Source organism: Neolamprologus brichardi, chromosome 6 (genome assembly GCF_056152115.1).
Source record: "Neolamprologus brichardi isolate AB-2024 chromosome 6, ASM5615211v1, whole genome shotgun sequence".
Taxonomy (NCBI): Eukaryota; Metazoa; Chordata; class Actinopteri; order Cichliformes; family Cichlidae; genus Neolamprologus; species Neolamprologus brichardi.
The window spans coordinates 21,013,227-21,039,314 of NC_142109.1; the positions used below are offsets into that span (position 1 = coordinate 21,013,227).

The 26,088-nt window shown below is 40.6% G+C and overlaps 1 protein-coding gene across 2 annotated transcripts; it reads left to right on the forward strand.

Moving 5' to 3' along the window:
- Positions 1-1,342: 1,342 nt before the first annotated feature.
- Positions 1,343-24,775, forward strand: ldlrb (low density lipoprotein receptor b). Of its 2 annotated transcripts, XM_087841817.1 has the most exons (19): positions 1,343-1,567; positions 3,504-3,629; positions 3,924-4,046; positions 4,742-5,113; positions 18,342-18,716; positions 18,873-18,995; positions 19,118-19,234; positions 19,408-19,530; positions 19,649-19,777; positions 19,895-20,066; positions 20,210-20,437; positions 21,131-21,249; positions 21,355-21,494; positions 21,810-21,951; positions 22,041-22,178; positions 22,263-22,439; positions 22,891-22,968; positions 23,105-23,265; positions 23,371-24,775. In XM_087841817.1, exons 1-19 carry the CDS (start codon positions 1,486-1,488, stop codon positions 23,407-23,409), a joined length of 2,964 nt encoding a protein of 987 aa, XP_087697943.1. In that variant the 5' UTR covers positions 1,343-1,485; the 3' UTR covers positions 23,410-24,775. The 2 variants fall into 2 exon arrangements, with proteins under 2 accessions (XP_087697943.1, XP_006787444.2); XM_006787381.3 differs by lacking the exons at positions 1,343-1,567; positions 3,504-3,629; positions 3,924-4,046; positions 4,742-5,113 and adding exons at positions 13,247-13,499; positions 17,461-17,586; positions 17,900-18,022.
- Positions 24,776-26,088: the final 1,313 nt, after the last annotated feature.

A 26,088-nucleotide genomic window follows, 5' to 3' on the forward strand; every position in this document is an offset into this window, starting at 1 on the left:
ATTCAAACAAAACAAACTTGTGAAACTCTGTTTTACCAGCGTGTTGTAATAGTGAGTGTAGCAGAATCTCTAATCCAGCTGCCAGGAGGAGTGATTGAGGGAGCAGTGCCAGCTGAGGAAAGTGACGTGAGTGTTGTTACTCCATGTGGGAAACAGTTAATAAATCATCAGTTGTTTCCAAAATGCATCAAATGTCTGTAATTCATGCGAAGCAAGAGTGGCTAACCAATGGCACCTGGAACTGCTCTCCGAGTGGTGCGGGGAGGGTATGATGGTATCACCTGCGCCGTTGTCACCAATTTCCAGCTTCATTTTGCATAAAACGATAGAAGCAGATGACACCCCCCCCCCCCCCCCCCCCCCCCCCCCCCCCCACCAGTCCTTCATGTAGATGCATCTACAGACAGTGTGTTGATGCATCTGTCTATCAGGGGACAGAGCAAAACAAATCTACCACTTCAGCCTCCTAAAAGCAAGTAAGGATGTGGAGCCTGTTTCTCTGGTGAGCGCCGTGAACGACAGAGATGAGTTGGGGCCGCAGGTTCCAAATCTCAGCCATCTCCTTTCTGAGGACCATCTCTCACTGGTCCAGAGGCCAGATGATACCAAGTTGTAGCTTTGCTATTGGGTGTTATTCCTTAGCTAGGTAATACAAATCTCATACAACGTTACAATGACTGTGTGATGGTACAATCTTACTCACACGAGAAAAGGGTGACTCTGAAAGGACTGAATGCAATGGTAGAGATGGAGCTAACGGAAGAGTCGCAGAGTGCCTGGTGTTGCCCTGTTGTTATTATTGTGAACTAGCTTGGGTGTCACACCTAGTGCTTCAAGTCGACAATCTTCTGGACTTGTTGGGCACTGCTTGTTTTTTAATGACTCCGGATTTAACAAATGGCTACTGGTAGATTCCCTTCTCTCCAAAGTTAATGACAAAAACCTCTTTTGCACCTCCACATGGTGTTTACCAATTTGTCACATTTCCTTACTTACTTAGGCTTACTTAGTGCCCCAGCCACCTTCCAACACCTCCCAGAGAAGATACCCTGTCTCCATAGTACTGCCTGAATAATGTGATCGTCCATATCATCACCTGAGCGGATACTCTAGAAGAGTGAATGTTTACCTCTGATTATAAAAGAAAAAGTAATTTTTACTCTCGGGGGTGTTGTTGCTAATGTAGAAAAACATTCTTTTATATTTTGCCTATTAGCCTGTGTTACAGCAATAACTCTTCTTGCCAATAAAAAAAAAACTTGTTTCCAAAAGCTCATTTTAATTCTGTGAGCAACATTATGAAACTTACAGGTATATTTATTGGTATTTGTCAGAGTTTACACACACACAGAGAGAGAGAGAGAGAGAGAGAGAGAGAGCTGGGATTGGTGCAACACTCATGTGACTGAGGCTCTCTATATAGTTTTGCTCACAGTCATCTTTTTATTCTTGTCAAAGAAAAAGAAAAAGAAGATAAAAGACGACATGTCTAAGATTTGTAAGGGACTCGCAGGACTGTCTGCTTGCTGGTGTCTTTTGACACTTGTTCATTGTTCGTCTGAAACTGGTAAGAAATTGAACTTTTCACCAACTCTTTCTTTCCTCCTGTGTTGTAGTAGATTTGATTTGCTTCATTAAAACATATGCAGAAAGGAGAAGTGTGATAAAACTACATGTGCAATAAAACCAAGAGTACATCTGTTTACATGCAAAAAAGAAAAAAGCTTTCCCTCTAGGACAGATGTTTGTCTGTAAGTCGGAAACACACTCAGACTTTTTAATTTCAAGTTGTAAACTGCTGCATGAACTACTGCTGAACTACTTTAACCAGCTTGGCTTTTATAGTGTCAAATAGTTTTATGGGGAACAGTTATATTTGGCACAGTTTAGCTTCATACCCACACACTGTTGTCTTCTTCTTTCAGCTGCTTCTTTTATCAGCCCCCCTAGCAGATCATCAGCCTTCACCTTATCCTACCTCCTCTATCACACAAACCCTCTGCATGTCTTCCTTTACTACTTCCATGAATATTCTCTGTGGTCTTCCTCTTTTCCTCCTGCTTGGCAGCTGTACTTTCAACATCCTTTGTCCAGTATATCCACTATGCCTCTTCTGCACATGTCCAACACGTTACTACAAATGCTCAGCAAGGTATGAATGGAGAGATCATTGCTGATAACAAGCTGGTGATGTTAATTGTTAATTTGTCCTCACGGCACACTGGACTCCACTTGTGATTTGTGTAGTTGATAAATGCCACCTACATTTGCAGAATGGGAATTTGAGGTGAGTGCACCACCACAGGTGGATTTGTGATAGAAGTGATGATTGAGGTGATGGCACTGCATCGAGCCTGCTACATGTGGTATATCCCCGAGGACTCAGTGTGAAAAAGTGAAATATACTGCTCAATAAATAACTCAATAATTAATTAAATATTGAGCAATTGTGACTGTCCAGTCAGAAAGCATAAACCATTGTGAATTCTTTTCAGCTGCTTTGGTGTGAATGACTTCGGGGGAATAATTCTTTGTCCAAATACTTTATATTGAAGTCACTTTGATTAGTTCTAACATGAGACACAGTGTCAATAACTTAATTTGTTAATTTCCTGAGTGAAGCAATAACTAAATTTCCTTTGTTAACATGTTTTGGGTTTTTTTACACCGCTGTTTGTCTGAACTTCAGTGGCCTTCAGTTGTAATTTTTTCCCCCGTGTGTATTTTTCAGTCATTCATTAACTGCACAGTGTTAAGGAACGGCTGTGTGCAGACAGGAATAGGACCCAAAGTGCAGACTCCGGAGACAAAACTTAAACTCAAACCGCTTTAATCTTAAACTCAAATATAACATAACTGGAAATATCAAAATAAACTTACACCGAAGGACCGAAAAACACACAGCTAAATAAACGGTAGATCGCGACAATGACAAACTGAAACACAGGGCTTAAATACATAGAGGGAGAAATCAGGGAATGGACAACAGGAGGGAAACACAGCTGGGGCAAATCAGAACTGACGAGACAAGGAAGCGTAAACTGAACACACTGAGATGAGACAGAAACCTTCAAAGTAAAACAGGAAACACAAAACACAGACTGAACAAAAGACACAGACTCACATGCAGGCACTACAACAGAGGGAACAGAGACGTGGGACCAGGGCAGACACAGACTGGACACGGGGATACAGCAGACAGGGGAGACAGCAACCAAGGATTACACAGAGACAAACCATAAGACATGACTCACGAAAACCCAAAGACTAGAAATTATAAATAATATAATAAACTCAAAAGCCCTGGGTCAACGACCCAGGCATCCTAACACACAGTGATAACAATTTTTAGGAGGAATGATTACAGGTTTTAACATGGCCAATAAAGTCTGAGCTTATTGATGAGTGCTGATAAGAGGATCTGGTGATATTGAATGTAAACCAGGGTGGCAGTTTGTCCTCACGTCACACTGAACTCCAGTTGTGATTTTTGTCTTTCACAGATGCAGCCTACATATGCAACGCCAATCAGTTTAAGTGTGGAAATGGGAGGTGCATCACCCGCAGGTGGATTTGTGATGGAAGTGATGATTGTGGTGATGGAACTGATGAGCTGCCCGCTAGCTGCGGTATGTTATCACATAATAGCTACACTTTACACTTGGGATTCTTGAGTTTTTTTATGCTTGACTGATCAATTTCTTGATAATTCTTTAATATTTAGAAAACAATAAAAACACAGCAAGTCCACTAACTTACAATTCAAATGAAAAATATTTAGTTTTGGATCAAACTGTCACCACAGTGAATCAGAAACACATTAACAAAGTCAAATGATTGTTAAGCTTTATGAGATAATAGCAACAAGCTGTGTCTCTCTGTGGTCACGTGAAATGAGTCATGCTTGATGTTTCTCTCCTCAGGAGTCAAAATCTGTTGGGATTCGCAGTTCAACTGTAGCAATCCCATGAACCAGTGCATACCAAAAGACTGGCAATGTGACGGCAAAGCCGACTGTACTAACGGCGCTGATGAGAAAAACTGCAGTGAGTTTTCTACCAGAGCCGAGTTTTTCTAGACCTCAAAGTTCATGCTAAAGCATCCACAAACAAGACACGACTAACTGAAAGTGTTTTTGGCAAGAATGAATTTTGTTCATTGTATAATATTAATATTTCAAAAGGGATTTGAAGAACAGACTTCTTCAAATCTGTTTTGAAGAAGTCTGTTCTTCAAACAATACAATTCCTACTGTATCTTTGGGCACCTTGTTACCTGCATTTTGACACAAAAATAGATCATTTCTTCTTTTTAATCAGAGATCAGCATCAAGTCATTTAAACTTCTGGGAAATTGATCTGGTCAGTTAAGTAGCAGAGGGGCTGTTTTATCCGTTTCAGCTGCTTTGGTACTAATGAAAGCTACAACATGTTGGGACATGGTTTAGCAGTTGATAACTATGTGAACCATTGTGTCGCAGAGAAATGGCACTGTGGATGAAAAGCTGACTATAACAGCAGTGCATTGCAATATAATTACCAGTGAGGTTACATAAGAAAGCTTAGTAACTGATGCGAAAAACTAGACTTGACTGGGATTGTGTGCTTTTTACCTGTAGATTACAGTAGGAAAAAATTAGTTAATATAAGTTAAAAAATGTATTTTAAAAGTGTTATTGTTGATGTGTTTTCCACCTTTATACCCATATTAACTCCTATTTCCCTCTCTTATCACATTACAGCGGCCAGGCCGTGTGGAGATCGTGAGTTTCGTTGTGCCAATGGCCAGTGCATATCCAAGAGCTTTGTTTGTGACAACGACAACGACTGCTCAGATGGCTCAGATGAGGTTTCCTGTTCCAAAACCAACTGTAGCCCTCACTCCTTCCAGTGCAACAACTCAGTGTGCGTGCCTGCGTTGTGGATCTGCGATGGAGACATTGACTGCACCGATGGGTCTGATGAGTGGCCCGAGAACTGTGGAAGAAAGCCAGAGAAGACGCCTCGCTGCAGACCTCACGAGTTCCAGTGTGCAAATGGGGACTGTATCCCTGGCAACTGGAAGTGTGACGGAGGGTTCGACTGCCGGGATTATTCGGACGAGGCTAACTGCAGTGAGTTTTTAAAAATGTCTTTATAGTTACCATTAAAGCCAACCTGCACATTACATTTTTAATGGAGACTGACAGTAAATATTTTCTGGAGGTATTATGTTTCTTCTTATTCTAATCTCATTCTCTCGACGATGGGTCTGATGAGTGGCCAGAGAATGGCTCAGTAACTGATAAATGCCAAACTCATGAGTTCCAGTGTGTGAATGGGGGTTGTATCCATGGCAACTGGAAGTGTGATGGAAAGTTTGACTGCCAGGATCATTCAGATGAGACTAACTGCAGTGAGCTTTTTTTTTACTTTTTAAACAATTCCTACTGTATCTTCAGGCACCTTGTTGCCTGCATTTTGACACAAAAACAGATCATTTCTTCCTTTTAATCAGAGTACAGCATGAAGTCATTTAAACTTCTGGGAAATTGATCTGGTCAGTTAAGTAACAGAGGGGCTGTTTTATCCGTTTCCGCTTTGGTGTGAAAGAAATTAAAAACAGGTGCACTAGAGGGACAACACTGAACTCCTCCAAAAAAGGAATGGTTTCACAAGTGAAGCCCACTGACATTTTTCACTCCTCATCTGTTCTGACTGTTTTTTCACTAGCTTTGGATTTGGTTAGGGTCAGGTGGTGCGAATGTCTCTGACTAAACAATCAGAAACAGACTACACGAGGATGGCCAAGGACACAGCATCCTCTAGTGCAGCGGTTTTTGCACCACGGGTTGGTTCATGTCCGATGTTATTTTCACAGACTGGCCTTTCAGATGTCACTGATAAATACTACAAAATAAAACCAGTACCGGTACCCCCCCAAAAAAGCAGATTTATTCATAACACACGGAAAAAGACCCAGGTAAACTGAGTTAACGATAAAAACGATAGAAAAATAATGATAAAAAGTACCGGTCTGTGGCCCAGGGGTTGGGGACCACTTCTCTAGTGGACCCTGTGTTCAATCCCACCATAGAGTCTGATTGTCATTGGAATACTAGAATTGTCAGGTCCACCATTTGTGTCCTGTGCTTCTCACAGATGATACCAGCCTCACCCTGAGAGTATGTGGCAGATTTAAAAGAGTGTTGAGCCAATGAGAACATTAACCTGCCTGTATGGTGTCTCAGAAGTTTGGTGGTTGGTCACTGATGGTCTGGGTGGGCATATCCATGAAGGGATGCACAGACCACAAACTTGGCAATGGCACCCTGCCTCTCTTGAGGCATCACAATGGAATCCTTGGTCTTTTTGTCAGAGTAAGGGTTGACAGTGGGTCAGACCATGGACACCACTGCTGTGGGGTCCTGGTGCATGCCTGGCCTCATGCGGTGATAGTAAACAGACAGATCCTGGATGATGAAGGAATTGATACCACTGACTGGCCCCCATGTTCACCTGACCTAAATCTTATAGAACAGCTCTGGAGATATTATGATTCAGTTCATCCAACACAGCCATACTGCACCTCTGACTGACCAGGAGCTGAGTGATGCCCTGGTCCAGATCTGTGAGGAGATACCAGATGACATCAGTCATCTCATTAATAGCATGTCCCGATGTTGTCAGGCACCATACAAGAAGTGGTGCTTGCTAAAGAGCAGACTTACTAAAGATGCGGTGTTAGATTAAATAAATGTTTTTTATGTGTCACGTATCTAAATATTACTGATCATTGATTGTTATGTTCAGAAACGCATTAGCAAGGCTTCTGCATGTGAGTTTTCAGTTGGATAATCATCTTTTGTTCATGAATATTATTTAAAATATTTCTGCCTCTTTGTCTCTACAGGCAAAAACGAGTGTTTGACTGGAAATGGCGGATGCTCTCACCACTGCAACGATCTAAAGATTGGATACAACTGCTCATGCCCTGCTGGATACAGGTTAAAAGCAGACAACAAAACCTGTGAAGGTGAGAGAACAGACACATTTCTGCACCCTAACAAGCAGGCCATGGGTCATAAACATGTGATTTAAGAAAGTTTATTAGAAACTCCTTTTTTTAAGAATCCAAAGATGCCAAGTTCTTTCTTCTATTTGTTTGTTTGCAGACATTGATGAATGCACTGAGCCGGACACTTGCATTCAGATTTGCATCAACCTGCCAGGCAGCTACAAGTGTGATTGTGAAGAGGGCTATGAGATTGACCCTGCCACTAAGACCTGTATAAAAAAGTTAGATTTAAAAAGTTAATGCATTGGTATTCCATCCATCCATCTGCTTCCGCTTATCCTTTTCAGGGTCGCGGGGGGCGCTGGAGCCTATCCCAGCTGTCATAGGGCGAGAGGCAGGGTACACCCTGGACAGGTCACCAGTCTGTCACAGGGCTAACACACAGGGACAGACAACCATTCGCACTCTCATTCATTCGCACATTCACACCTAGTGACAATTTGGATTATCCAATTAACCTATCCCCACAAGCTGCATGTCTTTGGACGGTGGGAGGAAGCCGGAGTACCCGGAGGGAACCCACGCAAACACGCAAACTCCACACAGAAAGACCCCGGCCTGATGTTGGAATTGAACTCAGGACCTTCTTGCTGTGCGGCAACAGTGCCAACAGGAGGACACATGACCAAATCTTGGAATAAACATAACCATGTAACACTCACTGAGTTACAGAAAATATTTTAAATGTCAAACATGGGTCTTAAGGTCAAATATTGCCATCATAAGTTTCCCTATTAAAACATTAGCTTCCTTTAAATCAGTTACCTGTATTTTCTCATTCTTGGACAAATTGTAAATAATTCCTTACATAACCTGAAGTCTGTGCTTTACTCAGTGTTGTTTCACACCTTAAGGAAGTAAACACTGAAGGCCGACTGAGCTGTGTTTTAACACAGTCTTAAGCTCCTGCCTGACCTTCCGTATATCCTCTGGATATGAACAGAGCTGATGTTTCACCTCTGCCTCACTTTGATGATGTTTTGTGACAACAGTCTCTGGACCTGCTGTGATTTCTGAGGTGTGTGTACATCACGTGTTTCTGACTGTTTAGGTTGGAAAGCCAGCCAGCTGTGTACGCAGGGTGTTTCCAGACATCTCAGAAGCTCTTATTTGTCTGAGGTTCGATGGAGCTGAAGCCGAGTCACTCTCCACTACTTTACAGAATAAAAACCTTGCTGCTGCTGCTTACCTGTTACACTTCCAGTATGAGCACTTACAACTGCTGATTGTAGAATTCAGGAATCACAAGGTTGAAATACATGAGTACTGTAACTTGTTCTTCTGCTGATGTGTGGTGACTTTGGGACTTCAGAACAGTTTCATTATTTCGGCACTTTTTTGGTATTGGATATACTGCATAGAGTATTTTCAGATTATAATTTCAATGCACGGATGTACCGCTTGCAAAATCATTATAATTTATGGACACATAGCTAGTTACCTCTTCTACCACACATGTAGCGTAGTTTATATACACTCATCATGGGCATTAATGTCATGCTTGGACCCATTTTGCTTCCAGAAATGCTTCCATTCTTTATGGCATAAAGTCAACGAGATGCTGGAAGCATTCCTCTGAGATCTTGCTCCATGCTGATATCACTGTTTGGGGTTTCTAACCTAAACCGTGGCAGTGTCACACCGTTGATGCAGATTTGTCAGCTGCCCATCCATCCTGCAAATCAACCATGTCACCACATCCCACCGGTGCCTCATTGGATGATCTGGTAGCTGTGGAGACCATTTGAGTACTGTGAATGTAATAGAGGATTAACGGATGGTAAGTTTAAAACAGAAGGGAAACCCTTCTGACGGGAAGAGCAGTGGAGCAGCCAAGGGAAGTAGTAAATATAAACTCAAGTTGTTAAAACTATAATTTATTTACAAAAAAAAGCACTAAAATACTCTGGCCAGGCAGAAAAATGACATTAAAAACATTAAAAGCAGTTAAAACAATGCAGCTAAAATGCACTAGCCTCAGCCATGAAGATCAAGTCCCATAAGAGTCAAAATGGCGCAGAAACCAACAGGATCGTCGCCGTCCTGTCTGACTCTTCGTTCTGGTGTGGCAGGTTAATGATCAGGAGGGGCGGAGGAATGGGCATTTCCCCGGAACAAATCACATAACAAAACAAAAGCATGCAAAAACCCAACAAAATAAAACACTACACATTAAAAATAAATAAATAAATAAAAATCAAAGAATAAAACAAAACACTACATGCAAGGAAATAAAAATACTAAGTTAAACGTTGTCCATTCCACCCTGTGACATGAACTCATTGTCATGTTCAGGAAACCAGTTTGAAATGATCTAAACTGACACTCAGTTGATACTAAGGGGCCGAAAATATGGTGAGACATAGATTAGACATACTTTTAGATTAAAGGCATTTTTTCATTTGAGCTTTTAAACGACTTTCTTTTTATTTTAGTGTGAGGCTGTGTGAAGTTTAGATTATGCTGGACAAATAACTTTAAAGAATTATTTTCAATATAAACAACTACTCAGCATTATTGGCACATTTATCAGAACTGAAAAGTTAGTTGCTGATGATGTTACTCCATTAGATTGTATTCCTAATAGCTGGAGGCCAACAAGAAGAAATCCCAATAAGTGAGTTTGAGTCTAAAGTTTTGGAAGTATTTATAAGTTTTAGTCTTCTAAGTAAGAAACATCTCAGGGGAAACTATTTATTTCTTCCCTCCATGAAACACGTGGCAAGGTGTAATTATCCAATTTCACCACTAGGAGGAAGTCTCATACAAATAGAAGAAATATTTTAGGCTTGACCCAGTGAACTCACACTCATGCTCTTTAGATCTGTCAGTGATTTTAAGCCCATACACCCAAAGACCTTTCTTCAGTGAGTTAAAAAAAAAAATCCCAGAAGTACAAAATCAGGAGTCCTTCTGTTCATTTATACCTTTAATCCTCTTATTAATAATACCATGGTCAAAGCATCCAAGAGAATCTAAAAGTAGATGTTGTAACAGTCTCACTCCAAGTATGGTGATACCAGCAAATCAAAACAGAAACTCTTGCAGATGACAAACGGCACTGCTATTCCCCTAAAATGTATGTTTGCTCATGAATGTACAGTATGCCTAAGGAGATGTACACATCGCAGACTCCAGAAGGTCCACAGTGTTGATTCATAAGGATGAGAGGAGGAAGGGGACAAACTAGTTTTCCTTATTTCTAGAAACCCTTGGACTGCCCCTGCAGCAACTTAAAAGCAGCTGTTAACATCTGCGGAGGGAGGAGGGGCAGCAGCAGCAGTAGCAGTGGAAAAGTAATTCACACTAATTTTGGGCTTCTTTGCCACGACAAAGCAGTGAACATACACGTCACACAAACAGCACACATATCTGGTAACATGGACATATGTGTGTAATTTTATTTATATACTTTTCCTTGTATAATTTTAAATTATAATAAGAGTTTTTTGTCAGAAGAAGCTTGAAGTCCAAGTCCATGAAGAGTTCCCTTTAATGGCTTCACAATAACTTTTATACTTCTGCGTTTCTGTCAGCAATAAAATAATTTATTGCTCTAAAGGAAGTTCCACTGTGTTCACAGGCAGCACAGAGAAGTGCTGATTTTAAGCAGAATGTTGTATGATTTCAGAACCACAAATGTTCAGAGACAGACCTGAATTAGGGGAAGACTGTGAGTTGCGAAAATTTCACGCAACACTGACATAAAGACACACCCATGCTCTTGGAAAAAGTTGTGTAAGTGTGTGAGCATGTGTGTCTGTACTCTTCCGATTTCTGATTTGTTAGTTGTATTTTAACTGGAACCTGTTAGACATTAGCTGCTTTGCCATCACATCTGGCCTTCGGGCATCAGAGTGTGCACACGAATTACGTATGCATGTGCACACTTATCAGCTTTGTTGGCCTTGAGACACTCGTCATTTTCACAACTCAAGGCATTTAATGATGTGGTGTGTTTCTGACTGAGTCCAGTTCTCTCTTTAGTAGAAGAGCGTGAATAAGAATTCAAGGCTGCCTGAATTCACAGAGCAGGGAAGATTTATCTAGTAGGAACTAGTCCACTATTTATTCCATCTCTGGTATCTTCAACTATTAATATGTTTGCTAATGGAGGGAAGCAAAATATCAATTCAGGGTACGAATCAGTGATTGGCAATCAGGGTGTGAACACAGAGTACCAACACTGTCGAGAGGGAGATTTGGAGACACAGTAGTCATCAGGATAAGATGGAGAATGTTGGCAATATTTCAGAAAGCTGCTGATTAATTAGGACTGAGTGATGCTGGATAACATCCCCACTCTTATGTCAAAGAACAAGATCATGTTAATGGCAACAAGCAACGAGAAACGGCATATGGTTTATTTGCACCCATGCTTCCAGTCATGGTACCACTGTATGTTCCAAATCTATAACAACTGTATATAATGATAATATGTATTTGCTAGAAAAAAACATTTTCACTGACATTGTTCTGAAATAAAATAAAATAATGGCTTACTTCCATTTAGCAGTTTGAGGTCCAGGTGGGCCAGTGTCACACTAGAGTGGAACAGGTCCAACCTTGTTTCTGTTAACAGCAGTGGTGATACTGTGTTTGTATTACTGTTCACATTGCAAATAAAAAGGGGGGAAAATGGGGTTTGTAAGTCATTATTAAGGAGGCCTTTTAATGACTCACAGGCCTCTACGGAAGTAAGTAGAGTTGATGTTTGACTAAATGTACCGGCCATGATGTAGGCACTATTTAAAGTGTACACATGGTTTAAGAGCTGCGCCTCTGTGTGTGTTAGCAGTGTGTGTGGGGATGCCGGGAACCAGAATATGTAATCCAGCTGCTTTTTTTACATTCCAGGAATGCCTCCCACAGATTATTCCCTGCCCCTACAAGGAGCCAAGCCCAGCTCCTCCTCCCTCTTTCTTACTCTGGGAGCACTCACACACAGCACTTTAAAAACACTAAAACACTTTATCTGCCTGATTTGCCTTCTACATATGTATCATATCCATGTATTCTGAAGCAAAACTCTCTCTTCTTCATTGGCACTGATCTCTAACCTATTAAAAATGTGATTTTCGCCAAAACATGCTAGGAAAACCTGGAATCACTTTTCTGTATAACCAGACACTCAATTTTTAGGAGTTACATCAAGCAGCATTATGGGGAGGGACGAGGAGACAGTAATGTGGCAGACCACTTTTCCTGGCTGTAGAGGTTTTCCAGGGAAGAATCCATGAGGCGTCTGGCCCCCAGAGTATCTGACTGATTCCAGTAAATTGCAGCTTTTTCTGCAGCAAACAAAGTGCTTCACTTATAAAGCCAATATTTTGCTTTGCAAATGATCTGCCTGCGCTTGAAGATCGAACAGTGACTGTTGACACAAATAACCTGATATTTTGTATTTGCATAGACCTGGTTAATACAGTAAGCTAATGTATGGCAGTTTGTCAGAGTTAAAGCATCCCGACAATTCAAGGCATTATGATCAGGAGAGCGGCCAGGCTGCAGTGAAACTGATGGAGTACAAAGATATGTATTGTACATATCTGCACTGCATTCGGCCCATTATTATGAATTATTTATCATCATTTCATTTTGCTTTTTCAGTCATCTTTATGTTAGAATCATTCATAAATTGTCTGGTTAGTTTTTTAATATGGAATTGAGGTTGAATAAAAGGGTGGTGGTGGAGGGGGCTGAAAGCTGCACAACAACCACACTCTAAATGTGTGTGGCTCTCATCACTCTTCTTCTTCTTTCTTGCTACCATTTAACTCCACATGTTGTAGCACACTCTCACACTTGCTCTTTTTGTTGCCTTCATTTACCAAAGTGTTATCATCACAGTCAGTCTGACTGTAGTGAGACTGCATGTGGTATCTTTTGCGGCTTTTTTGTAAAGGATGCTATCAATGTGTTACAGATAGATACTTTATTGTGCAGTCAGAGTTTCCTCTTCCTTTCAGACACATTATACGTTCTAAAACACACACACACACACACACACACACACACACACACACACGAGGAAGCTATGCTTCTTCATGGAGGAGTGATGGAACCAGTAGGCTCCACCCCCAAGCAATCCTCAAGGCCAAATTCAAACATCACACCACTGGTTTGGCACCGCCCTCGTGCCAGCCTCATAGAAAATGGTCAGATGTGACACGGGCCCCATAATATATTTTGCTCACACTCGACTTTCACGGACCAGCACTGGGTGACTCTCCTCTGGGACTCTGTCTCCTCCGGAGTCTTTTTACGCACAGATACAGCCGCGAACTCTTCCTTCTTTTTTCACATCTGTGCGCACAGCTGACTTCTATTTTGTAGCTGACAATATAAGAAGAAACGGGACATGTTTGGGATTTGGAAGGGACTCGCCGGGCTGTCCGCTTGCTGGTGTCTGTTGATGCTTATTCATTGTTTGCCTCAAACAGGTAAGAAAATAGATTTCACGGTAACTGCATTTCCTTTCTCGTTTTTTTTTTTGTTTTTTTTTGTAATGAAAGGTGTAATAACCTGATTCTTTGTATCGGTATATAGCTGTGAAATATGTTCGATGTATCAGTATTTTGGTTGCTTTGTGGGCTTTTTGCTTGGTTTTTGTCGGTGTTATAGATTTAAATGTTGACGTCTTCCGCTGAATGACTCGGAGTAAAAATAATTCTAATTTTGAAAATGTTCTATGAATTCTGTGATTCATATACCTGCGATTAAAAAAATATACTTTGAGATATACAAGTCAATAATTTCGACGATGATTCCACAACGTGGTTTACGATTTCGGCATATATGAATGAATGTACGCACGGCGTTTTGATTGGTTCGTTTCGCTGTAAAATGAAACAGAACATCCAACCATGCTCGACTTGCCGGCCGGCTTTGAGTTTCGGGTGGGCGTGGCCCAAAAAGGCCGTTGTCAACGAATGGAGCTGGGAGGGGTGGAGGGTGCGGCTGAAAGACGAGGCTTCCTCCTTCCAGCGGGATGCAGGAAATTGGATGCAAGAAAGTCTGCATTTTTACTGTAGCTGCGCACATTTGTTGAAAAATATCTGAGGAAATAGCTTCGAAGTACTTTTACTGACTGCATAAAGAATGAGTTAATGTACATGTTAATGAACAGTTTGGACACTCAGAGGTTTCCAGGCCTCACAGAAGACAGGATGTAGCCTACGTTTTCCACTGTGACGCAAAATGGGGGAAACTGAGCCAGAAGAGACGCAGAAACCTTTGAATACAAATATGAACTAAAGAGAATTAACTGAACAAAGCAGATAATACAAAGGCGGTGTCGAAATTCGGATTAAACGGATATATTCCATAAATGGCTTAAATTGAATATTTAACACGATGAAACATTAACATTCATTAAAAAGGGAATGAACACCCCCTGCTTCATTAATCCTCCCTAAAATTTGTACTCTCTAACAAGAGCTTTTCAGATTTTCGCTTCCATTCATCATATTTGCTACTGTATGTATAGCTGTGCATGTCTGTGTGTATGTGTGTGTGTGTGTGTAATAAAAGCCTCCCTTTTCCTACATGGGAGAAGAAACCTTTACAATGCAGTGACTCACAAAAAGAGACACTTTATAGTCTTGCTAATTTATTATTTAGAAATACCTCCAGCTTTAGAGTATAGGAATCATTCACGCATTAACTTAGTCTTTACATAGGCTTAAAATACTGAAATTATTTGAAGGTTACAAAGTAAAGCATTGCAAGTTTCGCTCTTCTGCAGATGGCCACCTCATTATCAAGCCTTGCACTTGTTCAAAGCATGTTTCAATCTAACGTCATTCGAGCACATTACTGTCTTCATTTATCATGCAATGACTCTACTGGACTCAATAAAGTGCAGCTACATGACCGGACTAATCATCATAAATCCAGACCTAATGCACAAGTGAGTGCTGTCGGTCCTCGTGATGGATATCCATCCTGGTTATTAATTAACTGCTGGGTATATGATTGAATAAATAAAACCTTCTCTTTATGAAGGCCTCTGGTGTGTGTATATTGCAGACACGTACCACAGAAAGACAGCAATGCATTGTTAGAGAACAAAGTCTCATGTAGTCACAAGGGATGATTGTTATCACTCAGCATTGTGACTGATTGTGTAAAGCAAGTTTCTGCTGTCAGTCAAGCTTCAGTTTTACTACATTTTGAACTAAACCATAGCTGCCTGGCATGTGTTTAAGGTAGTGCCTGAATAGCCTTGTATGGTAGTGTTGTATGTGTGAGGTCTGGTGGCTTTGAAGGTTTATACTGTGGGTATAAATAGAAACTGGAGGGTGCACTTTCTCTTGCAGAAACAAAGTACGCTCTACCTGAGCTGTCTGACATCCTGTTCAAACTAGTAAACATACTGGCAGTTTGTGGTCTTAGGTTTTAAGGCTCTAGCTGTTGCATCTACAGCTATCTTTAAAATAGACTAGAGGTAGTTTTTGATACAGTAGTGATACTTCTGAACTTAGTTTTCAGATTATAAACTGACTAAAAGTGATAAAGATCAGTTTCTATTTAAACTGCAGTGTTCACAAATTTGCTTTATGACATGTTATGAACAAAGTGGCAAACGAGGCCACGAACCGTTGGGGAATTTCTGAACATTGAGGTCTAAAAATGTCAAAACACAAAACAGAGAGAACTTACCAGTATATCACTGTCATCAGCCAGGTGCAAACTTTACTTTTGTCTCTGAGAAAGACTTACGGTAATGAGTTCATGGAAACCTCATTTTACTTAGCAGTCTTAATGAGAGACTAAAGAGGCTTGTGGGAAACATTAGCAGTGGAAAATGAAAACATAGGCTTGGGAAGTTTATATTTTCCACCCTTGGGGACGAGATTGAAAGTTTAAAGATCGGGAAGAAGAAGCTTTTAACCTGCTTTGGTTCCTCCTTTTTTCAGTGGATTCAATTTAAATGGCTGCTTCATAAAGGGGAAATGAGTGAGAGTTCTTAGTTTGCTGTAGATGTAAACTGAGCACTAATAATGTGCTCTGTGTGCGTTAGTTCTGTAGTATGTTTTGGAAAGTCTGTTCCTGGAACCTCTGCTGGCTGTTTGCCAGGCTTCATCCTACGTTTGTGTCAGAAGTGGACATGCAGAGCGTTTTTCCCCCCCCCCTTTAAGGGAAACTCAGACTCAACTAAATGTTGCTAAAATAGCAAGACAAGAAATACAGTACATTTCTCAATTCAATTACTTTTCACAGTGCCAGAAAAGCAGGGAGGCAACCCTTGGCCACATATCAAGTGTTGAGAAAGCATCCTCTCTTTGTGCTATAACCATCCGCACCAACTTATCGTAATCAGTCAGACCTGTTCTGTTTCTTTTGTAACGTGTCATCACTCATTTACACTTCTGGGATGACAGAATTTCTTCTGTTTAGAGCCTCCGCCTCCATCTGCGGGTCACTGTGGTGATGCTGTTATGAGGAATGCCACTTTGGGACCAATCAGCAACTGGTGGTGTGATGGTTCAACTCCTCCCATGCTATTGTCTTAAAGGGATAGCCTGACAATAAGCTAAGCCTCCAGGTCACAGGAGGGACAGGCACTGAGGAGGTGATGGAGGATGACGCATATTTGGGGCAGTGTCCGGCCTTTTTTAGTGCCTATTTCACTGAGGTAACCGCCGCGACCTCTGAGCCTGAAAGAAACCATGGTCAGTTTAAGGTTGCAAAGCTTTAAACTTTTAAACACAGTAGTGAAACGATGCTTTGCCATGGTCCATCTGTACACATCTGATGTGGCACATGTTTAAGCCACATAAACCAGGGTATTTACCCAGATAAACAACTCTTTGCTGAAGAAAGGAACGAGACTGAATACATTTTCTGTTTTTGTCTATATCTTTTGACTAAGTTTGTAAAAACTGGGTCTTGCATGTGAATGACTTCGGGGGAATAATTCTTTGTCCAAATACTTTATATTGAAGTCACTTTGATTAGTGCTAACATGAGACACAGTGTCAATAACTTAATTTGTTAATTTCCTGAGTGAAGCAATAAGTAAAACCTGTTTTTTCTCTCCCTTTTTTACAGCATCACTTATCCATACTTTACTGTCTTTGACTCTGAGTAGCACATTAACAAATTTCCTTTGTTAGCATGTTTTGGGTTTGTTTTGTTTTTTTACACCGCTGTTTGTCTGAACTTCAGTGGCCTTCAGTTGTAATTTTTTCCCCCCCTGTGTGTATTTTTCAGTCATTCATTAACTGCACAGTAATAACATTTTTTAGGAGGAATGATCACAGGTTTTAACACGGCCAACAAGCTGTGAGCTAATTGATGAGTGCTGATAAGAGGATCTGGTGATATTGAATGTAAACCATGGTGGCAGTTTGTCCTCACGTCACACTGAACTCCAGTTGTGATTTTTGTCTTTCACAGATGCAGCCTACATATGCAACGCCAATCAGTTTAAGTGTGGAAATGGGAGGTGCATCACCCGCAGGTGGATTTGTGATGGAAGTGATGATTGTGGTGATGGAACTGACGAGCTGCCCGCTAGCTGCGGTATGTTATCACATATCAGCTACACTTTACACTTGGGATTCTTGAGTGTTTTTATGTTTGACTGATCAATTTCCTGATAATTTTTTAATATTTAGAAAATATTAAAAAAACAGCAAGTTCACTAACTTATAATTCAAATAAAAAAAAAAAAAGTTTTGGATCAAACTGTCACCACAGTGAATCAGAAACACATTAACAAAGTCACTGCAGCTTCTACAAGTGAATGATTGTTAAGCTTTACGACATAATAGCAAAAAGCTGTGTCTTTGTGTGGTCACGTGAAATAAGTCATGCTTGATGTGTCTCTCCTCAGGAGTCAAAATCTGTCGGGATTCGCAGTTCAACTGTGGCGATCCCTTGAACCAGTGCATATCAAAAGACTGGCAATGTGACGGCAAAGCCGACTGTACTAACGGCGCTGATGAGAAAAACTGCAGTAAGTTTTCTACCAGAGCCGAGTTTTTCTACACCTCAAAGTTCATGCTAAAGCGTCCACAAACAAGACACGACTAACTGAAAGTGTTTTTGGCAAGAATGAATTTTGTTCATTGTATAATATTAATATTTCAAAAGGGATTTGAAGAACAGACTTAAAGACAAGTAATCTTTAAAAAAAAAAAGAAGCTAATACTAATAGTGTATTTATAATCCTGAAGTCTAGTTAATAAATAGAAATAAATATGTAATAAGTGTTGTTGTTGATATCATAATTGATTGATTTCTAACTCCTATCCTCCTCTCATGTTTCACCACAGCGGCCAAGCAGTGTGACGACCGTGAGTTTCGTTGTGCCAATGGCAAGTGCATATCCAAGAGCTTTGTTTGTGACAACGACAACGACTGCTCAGATGGCTCAGATGAGGCTTCCTGTCCCAAACCCACCTGTAACTCTCGCTCCTTCCAATGCAACAACTCAATGTGTGTACCGGCGGTGTGGCGCTGTGATGGAGACAGAGACTGCGACGATGGGTCTGATGAGTGGCCCCAGAACTGTGAAGGAAGGGAGCCAGAGAAGACGCCTCGCTGCAGACCTCATGAGTTCCAGTGTGCGAATGGGGACTGCATCCATGGCAACTGGAAGTGTGACGGAGGGTTCGACTGCCTGGATCGTTCGGACGAGGCTAACTGCAGTGAGTTTTTAAAAATGTCTTTATAGTTACCATTAAAGCCAACCTGCACATTACATTTTTAATGGAGACTGACAGTAAATATCTCTATTCCATTACTCTCTCTCCCCACCTGTCTTTTTGTGTTTTTGTTCATTTACCTTCTTCCTTCTCTTCCAGCTCATTCCACTTGCCGCTCAGATGAGTTCCAGTGTAAGGACGGCACTTGCATTAACAAAAGCCTCCAATGTAATGGACGTGCTGACTGCAGGGACCTCACTGATGAGATTGAATGTGATACAGGTAAAAAGATTTTATTGAGTTTCACCCACAAACTGTAATCAAAAGCTTCTTTCTTGTAAAGAAAGAAAGTCCCACATGCTTACATTGCGGTCTCATTCATACTCCCCTGGTCTCTTCCACAGTATGTGAAGGCCCAAACAAGTTCCAGTGTCGCAGTGGGGAGTGCATCGACACGGAGAAAGTGTGCAACAAGCAGAACGACTGCAAGGACGGGTCTGATGAACCAGCGAAAGAGTGTGGTAAGTGAAGTCATCTTGTACACATTCATGGCTGCCAGCCTGTAGGGAAATATGACTAGAATACCAGACTTGACCTACATAGCTCGTGGTTTGAATGAGTAAATTCCCGGTCAGCTAAGGATTTGGTTGTCGTGAATATTATTTGAAAGCTTTTTGCCTGTTTGTCTCTGCAGACAACAATGAGTGTCTGACCGGAAATGGCGGCTGCTCTCACTACTGCAACGATCTGAAGATTGGCTACAACTGCTCCTGCCCTGCTGGATACAGGCTGAAGGCGGACAACAAAACCTGTGAAGGTGAGCGGACGGAGACATTTAAAATTCTGCCTCTTAAGGACCAGACAATCGTAAACATGTCATTTAACAATGTGCACATTAGAAACAAATAAATGAGCCAACTTCTTCAATTCTGCAGACATTGACGAATGTGCTGAGCCGGACACTTGCACTCAGATCTGCATCAACTTGCCAGGCAGCTACAAGTGTGATTGTGAAGAGGGCTATATGATTGACCCTGCAACCAAAACTTGCAAGGCTGAATCAGGTAATGTTAGAAAGAAAGCCCACTTACATGTAAACCCACTTAACGCTTGATCCTGTGACGCAAGCTTCAGACAAGACAGGCAAGTTTAACCAAACTGTCCTCCTCTGCCTCCACCAGGCACAGTGCCCACCTTGTACTTCACCATCAAACACGAGGTGAGGAAGCTGACAGTGGACCGCAGCGAGTACGTGCGTGTGATCCCACAGCTGAAGAACGCAGTGGCTCTCGACATGGATATGCCAAACAAGATGATCTTCTGGTCTGACCTGTCTCTGAAGAAAATCTACAGGTTAGAATCTTTATCTGTGTCCCTTCTTTTTTACATGTCTTTATGAGTTTCTTGCTTCATTTCGCATAGTATGGAGTGGCTCTCATTCAAGACCCATGATGAAGATAAAATTAATCTCTCCACTCTTGCCTTCCTCCAAACAGCTCTATGATAGATGTGGCTGGCAATTCCTCTCACCACAATGTGGTGGTTGAAAGTGGGATAGAGGCCCCAGAGGGCATTGCGGTGGACTGGATCCATGGCAACATCTACTGGACTGACAGTGTTTTGAAGACTATTTCTGTAGCAACAACGGATGGCAGTAAGAAGAAGACCCTGATCGCAACGGACCTGGACAAGCCACGAGCCATCACAGTCGATCCAGTAAACAAGTAAGTGTTTAAACAGACATCACAGCGAGTACGTTTCCTTAGATTAATGTCACTAGATCCACTGAACACATAACACCTGTTCTTAAACAGCTCCATTGGCTTCCAATTCACCTCCGTGTCAATTTCAAGATCCGGCTTCTCACTTTCAAAGCGCTTCATAACCTTGCTCCTCCATAGCTATCCGATCTTCTCCATGCATACTCACCCCTTCGTACACTCCGCTCTTCTTCAGCTTCCCTTCTGTCAGTTCCACCTGCTCGCCTGACTACCATTAGACTCAGAACCTTTAGTTGTTCTGCCCCGAGACTTTGGAATGCACTTCCACTTGCTCTCCGGACCACACACTGTCTCACCACTTTTCAATCACGTCTCAAAATTCATCTATTTAGAATTGCATACACCTAATCTGTCTTAGTCCATTTTTACCTTGCCCAGTTCTTATATTTGCCTTTATACTTTTATGACTGTCTATGTCTAAATTTTATTTTACCATATTTAATATATATTTTTTGCTGCTATTGCTCATGTGTTTTTGTAAGGTTACCTTGAGGGTCTGAAAGGCGCCTATAAATAAAATGTATTATTATTATTATTATTATTATTATTATTATTATTATTATTATTATTATAGTTTGACATGAACTGGTGCGTTTTGTCTTTAGCCTCATGATTTCTTTACTGTGTCCTCTTTAGTTTGATGTACTGGACAGACTGGGGTGAAGAAGCTAAGATTGAGAAGAGTGGGCTGAATGGTGCAGATCGCACTACTTTAGTAAAAGACAACATTATGTGGCCGAATGGCATCACCCTGGGTAAGCACAGCTTCCTGAATGCATTTTTAACAGTGATTTTTATTTACTGTGTAATGAAAATATAGTGGTCAAAACTATTATTTGTGTGTTTCATTTTCCTAACAGACATGGTCAACCAACGTCTATACTGGGTGGACTCCAAGCTGCACTCTCTCTCCAGCATCGATGTGAATGGAGGGGCCCGACACAGTCTCATTATTAATGAGGAAAAACTCTCCCACCCACTCTCACTGACAGTCTTTGAGGTTAGTGATGAAGGCAGTGTATTCCCAGATTAACTTGAAGGGAAGGTCAAAGGGATTGTTGTTATTTTATTAAACTGCCACTAAGGATGAATCCTTTTGGTAATGATTGCAGGACGGGAACCACAAATCTGCCTGACTTATTAGCAACACTAGTTGTTTTCTTAAATTGCTAAAACCAGCCAGTCCAAGTCTAACGAAGTTCATGGAGGGTTTTTATCTGAAATGGTTTAACATACAAAGCCAGAGCTTCAATTGTTGAGCGCTGTACTAATTGTTAATCGGTTTAACTTAAGTTGTATTTCTTTCTAAAAACAGGAGAAAGTATTTTGGACAGACATGAACAACGCTGCTGTGTTTAGTGCCAACCGTTTGACAGGAAGCGACATCACTGAGCTGGCAAACGACCTGGGCCAGCCAGAAGACATCATACTGCACCACAACCTCAAGCAGCCAGACAGTAAGGAAACATTTGTACATTAGAGATATTAAAAAAAAATCTGTGAAATTAGAACACTTTTTTCTAATGTCTTCCCTGTTTTATTTTAGGTTCAAACTGGTGCACGAATGGAGGTTGTGAGTTCCTGTGTCTACCTGCCCCTCAGAACGACCCACAGTCTCCCAGATACACCTGTGCCTGTCCTGATGGCATGGTCCTGGGACCTGACATGAAGAAATGCGTGGCAGGTAAACGTCCGCTCCTCTTGTTACTAAAAAAGATGGAATTTTACATCAAATCCTGAAATTAAACCCTTTATTTTTATTTTGCAGAAAGCACAGCTGCGCCTCCCAAAACTGCTGCTCCGCTCCCACCAAAAGGGCCCACAAATCCTGCTACACCCAGGCAGCCAGACCCGACCACCACAACTACAACCACCAAGACACCCACAACTACCTCTGCAGTGCAGCCTAATCAGAAAACAGAGAAGCCTGCCGTCACTGCTCAAGGTACAGAAACTTTCTTTAAATTTTTAGACACTCAGATTATTGTTCTCATCCCATTTATGATTTTTTTTTTTAAATTGTGGGCAAAAACACTGATGCTGCTTTTGGTATCATATTGTATGTATGTATTTTTCTACCTTTTGCCAAAATAGAATTGATTATTTTGACATTTACTGTATACTGGCACTGTTACAACTGTTACAACAACAGAAAGCTAACTACTTACTTACTGCCTGGTTGAAATGACCAGTAGTAGTTTTATTGAATGATATTTATTTATTGGGTGATATATGATGTTGAGTTATATCTTTATGGGTAATTTTATGGCTAACTTCCTAGACTCTCTCCACTGGGTGTGACGCTAAGCTAACTGTCTTCTGGCTCATGTCAAATAAGAGTGGTATTGTTTTTTAAGAGACTGTATGAAGAAAACATTTATTTTCTGCTTTTGCAGGTGACAGACAAGCAGCCGTGCAGCCTGAAGAAGCCCCACCTTCCCACCCTGTTGCTCTCTACGTTGTGTTGCCACTGAGTAAGTCCTACATTTTAGCTCTTCACAGCTCTCTGTCAAACAAAACATGATATCTTAAACCTGCTCACTTACTCAAGGATACTTAATCTGCTCTCTTTTTCATTGAATGGTATTTAACTATTCTCTTCTTCTGCAGTGATTATGGCTCTTCTGGTATTTGGAACAATGTACCTCTGGAAACACTGGCATAGGAAGAACACCAACACCATCCACTTTGACAACCCCGTGTACCAGAAAACCACCGAGGATGAGTTACACATCTGCAGGAATGGCTCTGACGGCTACGTGTATCCTGAGGTATCTTAACCTAAAACCATTTTAGAAATATTGTTTCTAAATAAATAAAGATTAATTAATCAGTTTGAAAGCTTTGCTCATACAACGTTACTCCTTTTTTTCCAGCGGCAAATGCTGAGCATGGATGACACGGATATGGCTTGACCTGCCAATGAAGAAAAAACTTGTTTTATTTGAAGTGCTGGAAACAAGAACCGCTTCTTAACAACATCATTCCCTTCCTCCGTTGACCTCATTGTGTGGCTTATGTCTCTGACCTCAGCACTGTGCCGTCCAAGCCTGCAAAAGGGTTGAAAGAAAAGGAAACAATCTTTGAAACTTAGGAAAATAGGGCATAAAGAAGTCCGACCACTAAATTATTACTAAATGAAGGACTATTAGATAGTTTCAGTAGATGATGTTCTTAGTCCTGGAGACATGATTCTTTTGATGCTATCTATGTTTTTTAGGCATTCTTGCTAAGATACAGATTGTTACAACACCTTTAGGTGCCGATTTACAAGGTTAAGTTGAAAAACCTAAACCATGTTGTCTTAACACTCCTGTATGCCTTCCAGTCACACTCTTTTAGGTTAGTGAAGTTTATGGATGCACATACAGTAAATGCCTTAGTAATCCCACTCCACTGAGTCTTCACGGCATCATATTAAGGCCTTCTGTTATCCTGCATACAGAGTTTGACAGTCAGTCATTTATATTGCCGTCATCTCTAATGTTTTCTGTTTGAATCCATAAGATATGAGTGTGGTGGATTACATATGGTTTACACTGTAAATCACCAAAGCTGCTACATTTTCTGAAGTTAACCAAAATGAAGAAAATGCTTGAAAATCCTTTTTTCTTCTTTTTTTTTCTTTTTCTCGCTATGAAGATAATTAAGGTAAAAGTGATTGTAGATGATTTTTTACACAACTCTATGAACTGTTTCTGTATATATTTTCTGTAAATATATCTTGGTGTCGTCTTTTTACGTTTGTAAATTTTAATCAAGAAACACTGTAAATAGGTAATAGATTATTTTATTTATTTATGGAAATATGAGAGCTACGGTTTTTGATTGTTGTCTGCTGGCTGTGAATGTGGTACTTACTACATGTTAAGTGAGGTGTTCTAGTAGAGGTGGGCTAACCTCTACGTCGTGCAGCTGTTATTTAAGTTATGTCAGTCAAACCTTTGCGTACGCTGCTCAGTTTCCCAGACAAGTCACCACACCTGAGAACTCTTATTAGCATTTTAAGGTTTACACAGCAGCACTGAAGAAACTTATTATTCCTCACTCCTTTGCTTTTTCAATACAGCCGTGAATCAGATAACTTATTTTTCTTTTTCTTTTACTGTGATGTTTTGTTTTGATTGTGGGATTGAGGCACATACAGCACGACTGTACACAAAGCATAATGTTCTCATACAACTCAGAATGTATGCATGAGTCTCTTTGTTAAATGCACATATCTTTTTTTCCCCTTTTCGGTTGTGTTGGTATTTTTTTAATAAAATACAAAAAAGGAAATATTTCTAATGTCTCCCTTGGCTCATTTTAAAAAAAGAGATAGCAGATAGCATGTATGAATGGGGTGCTGAAGTACTCTAGTCTCAGGAAATGCAGTGCAATAAACTCCATAAACTTCTCACAGGTGAAAAAATAATGTAACCATTACATTGAGAGCCTCTGTAGTGTAATGGTTTACACATTTCTCAACAAGGGAAATATCCCTGGTTCAATTCCGGGATGACGACATCTGCATTGGTCAAGTAATAAAGTTGTTGCTGTAGCTTCAACCTCTTCTGCTCTTCTCCACAAACTTAGCAGTAGGTGTGTTGTTTCAATCTCAGGAGGAGACACAAGTCCCACGGGGGTTGCATCAGAAACAGTATCCATCTGTGAATAAGAAGAAGCTGACATTAGGTTTGTAAGTACTACACAGCCCTAGTGTGATGATTAAAATTATATCATACACAACATACCTCATAACACAAGCATCTTCAACCCTGGGGACACTTGTACTTAGACCAAAGAACAACCTGAGCTATTTTTGAAGGTTTCTAAGTGTGGTGCATTAATTAAAGAGGATCCACAATGGACGTATTCACTAATATTTGTTATATCATTTTTATAAGATTGTAATTTGAATAAAAACCCCTGATGATGAACATAGGGAGACTTATAATAGTCGAAAACAAAATCTTTCATCCTCGAGCCCAATTCTTTTTCCAAGTGGACGTTTAAAGCGTTTAAATGTTAAGCTGATCACCTGGCTGAATGTTTGCCCTTCACTGCCAGGGCTAATTATTTAACACAACATACAATGGATTTCTGTTGACCCTGTTTTTCTTTTGTTGCCTAGAAATGCTGCCATTACTTTCCAAACACAATAAAATAAGCACACACAGTGTATATAGTGCTGCAGCTAATAACCATTAAACTCTCATCCAGCAATTCTATTCTTTGTATTTTTCCAGCGAACAATGGGGAACTTTGTGTCCTTAAGCAAACATAAACAAATCATTTTTATCTCATTTAAATAAGTGGCTCATTTCACCTGTTGTTGGGTTTTTTTTGTTTTTTTTACAGAGAGACATGTGGTTTAAAACACTTAAATAAAGAAAAGTCAATCCCCTCTATTCATTACAACAGACAGGGGCAGCTTTTTGATTCGGTTACAGCGCAGGAGAGAATAATGCATGCGCGTAATCTAATGCTTATTTTTCACTGGGAACTTAATGGCTGTCCTTATTCTGCAAAGAGTTTACTAATGGGACTTGAGTTGGTGGTTTATAATCTTGTCTCGTCATCTTAATGGACAAAAATTAAGTTTGAAAATA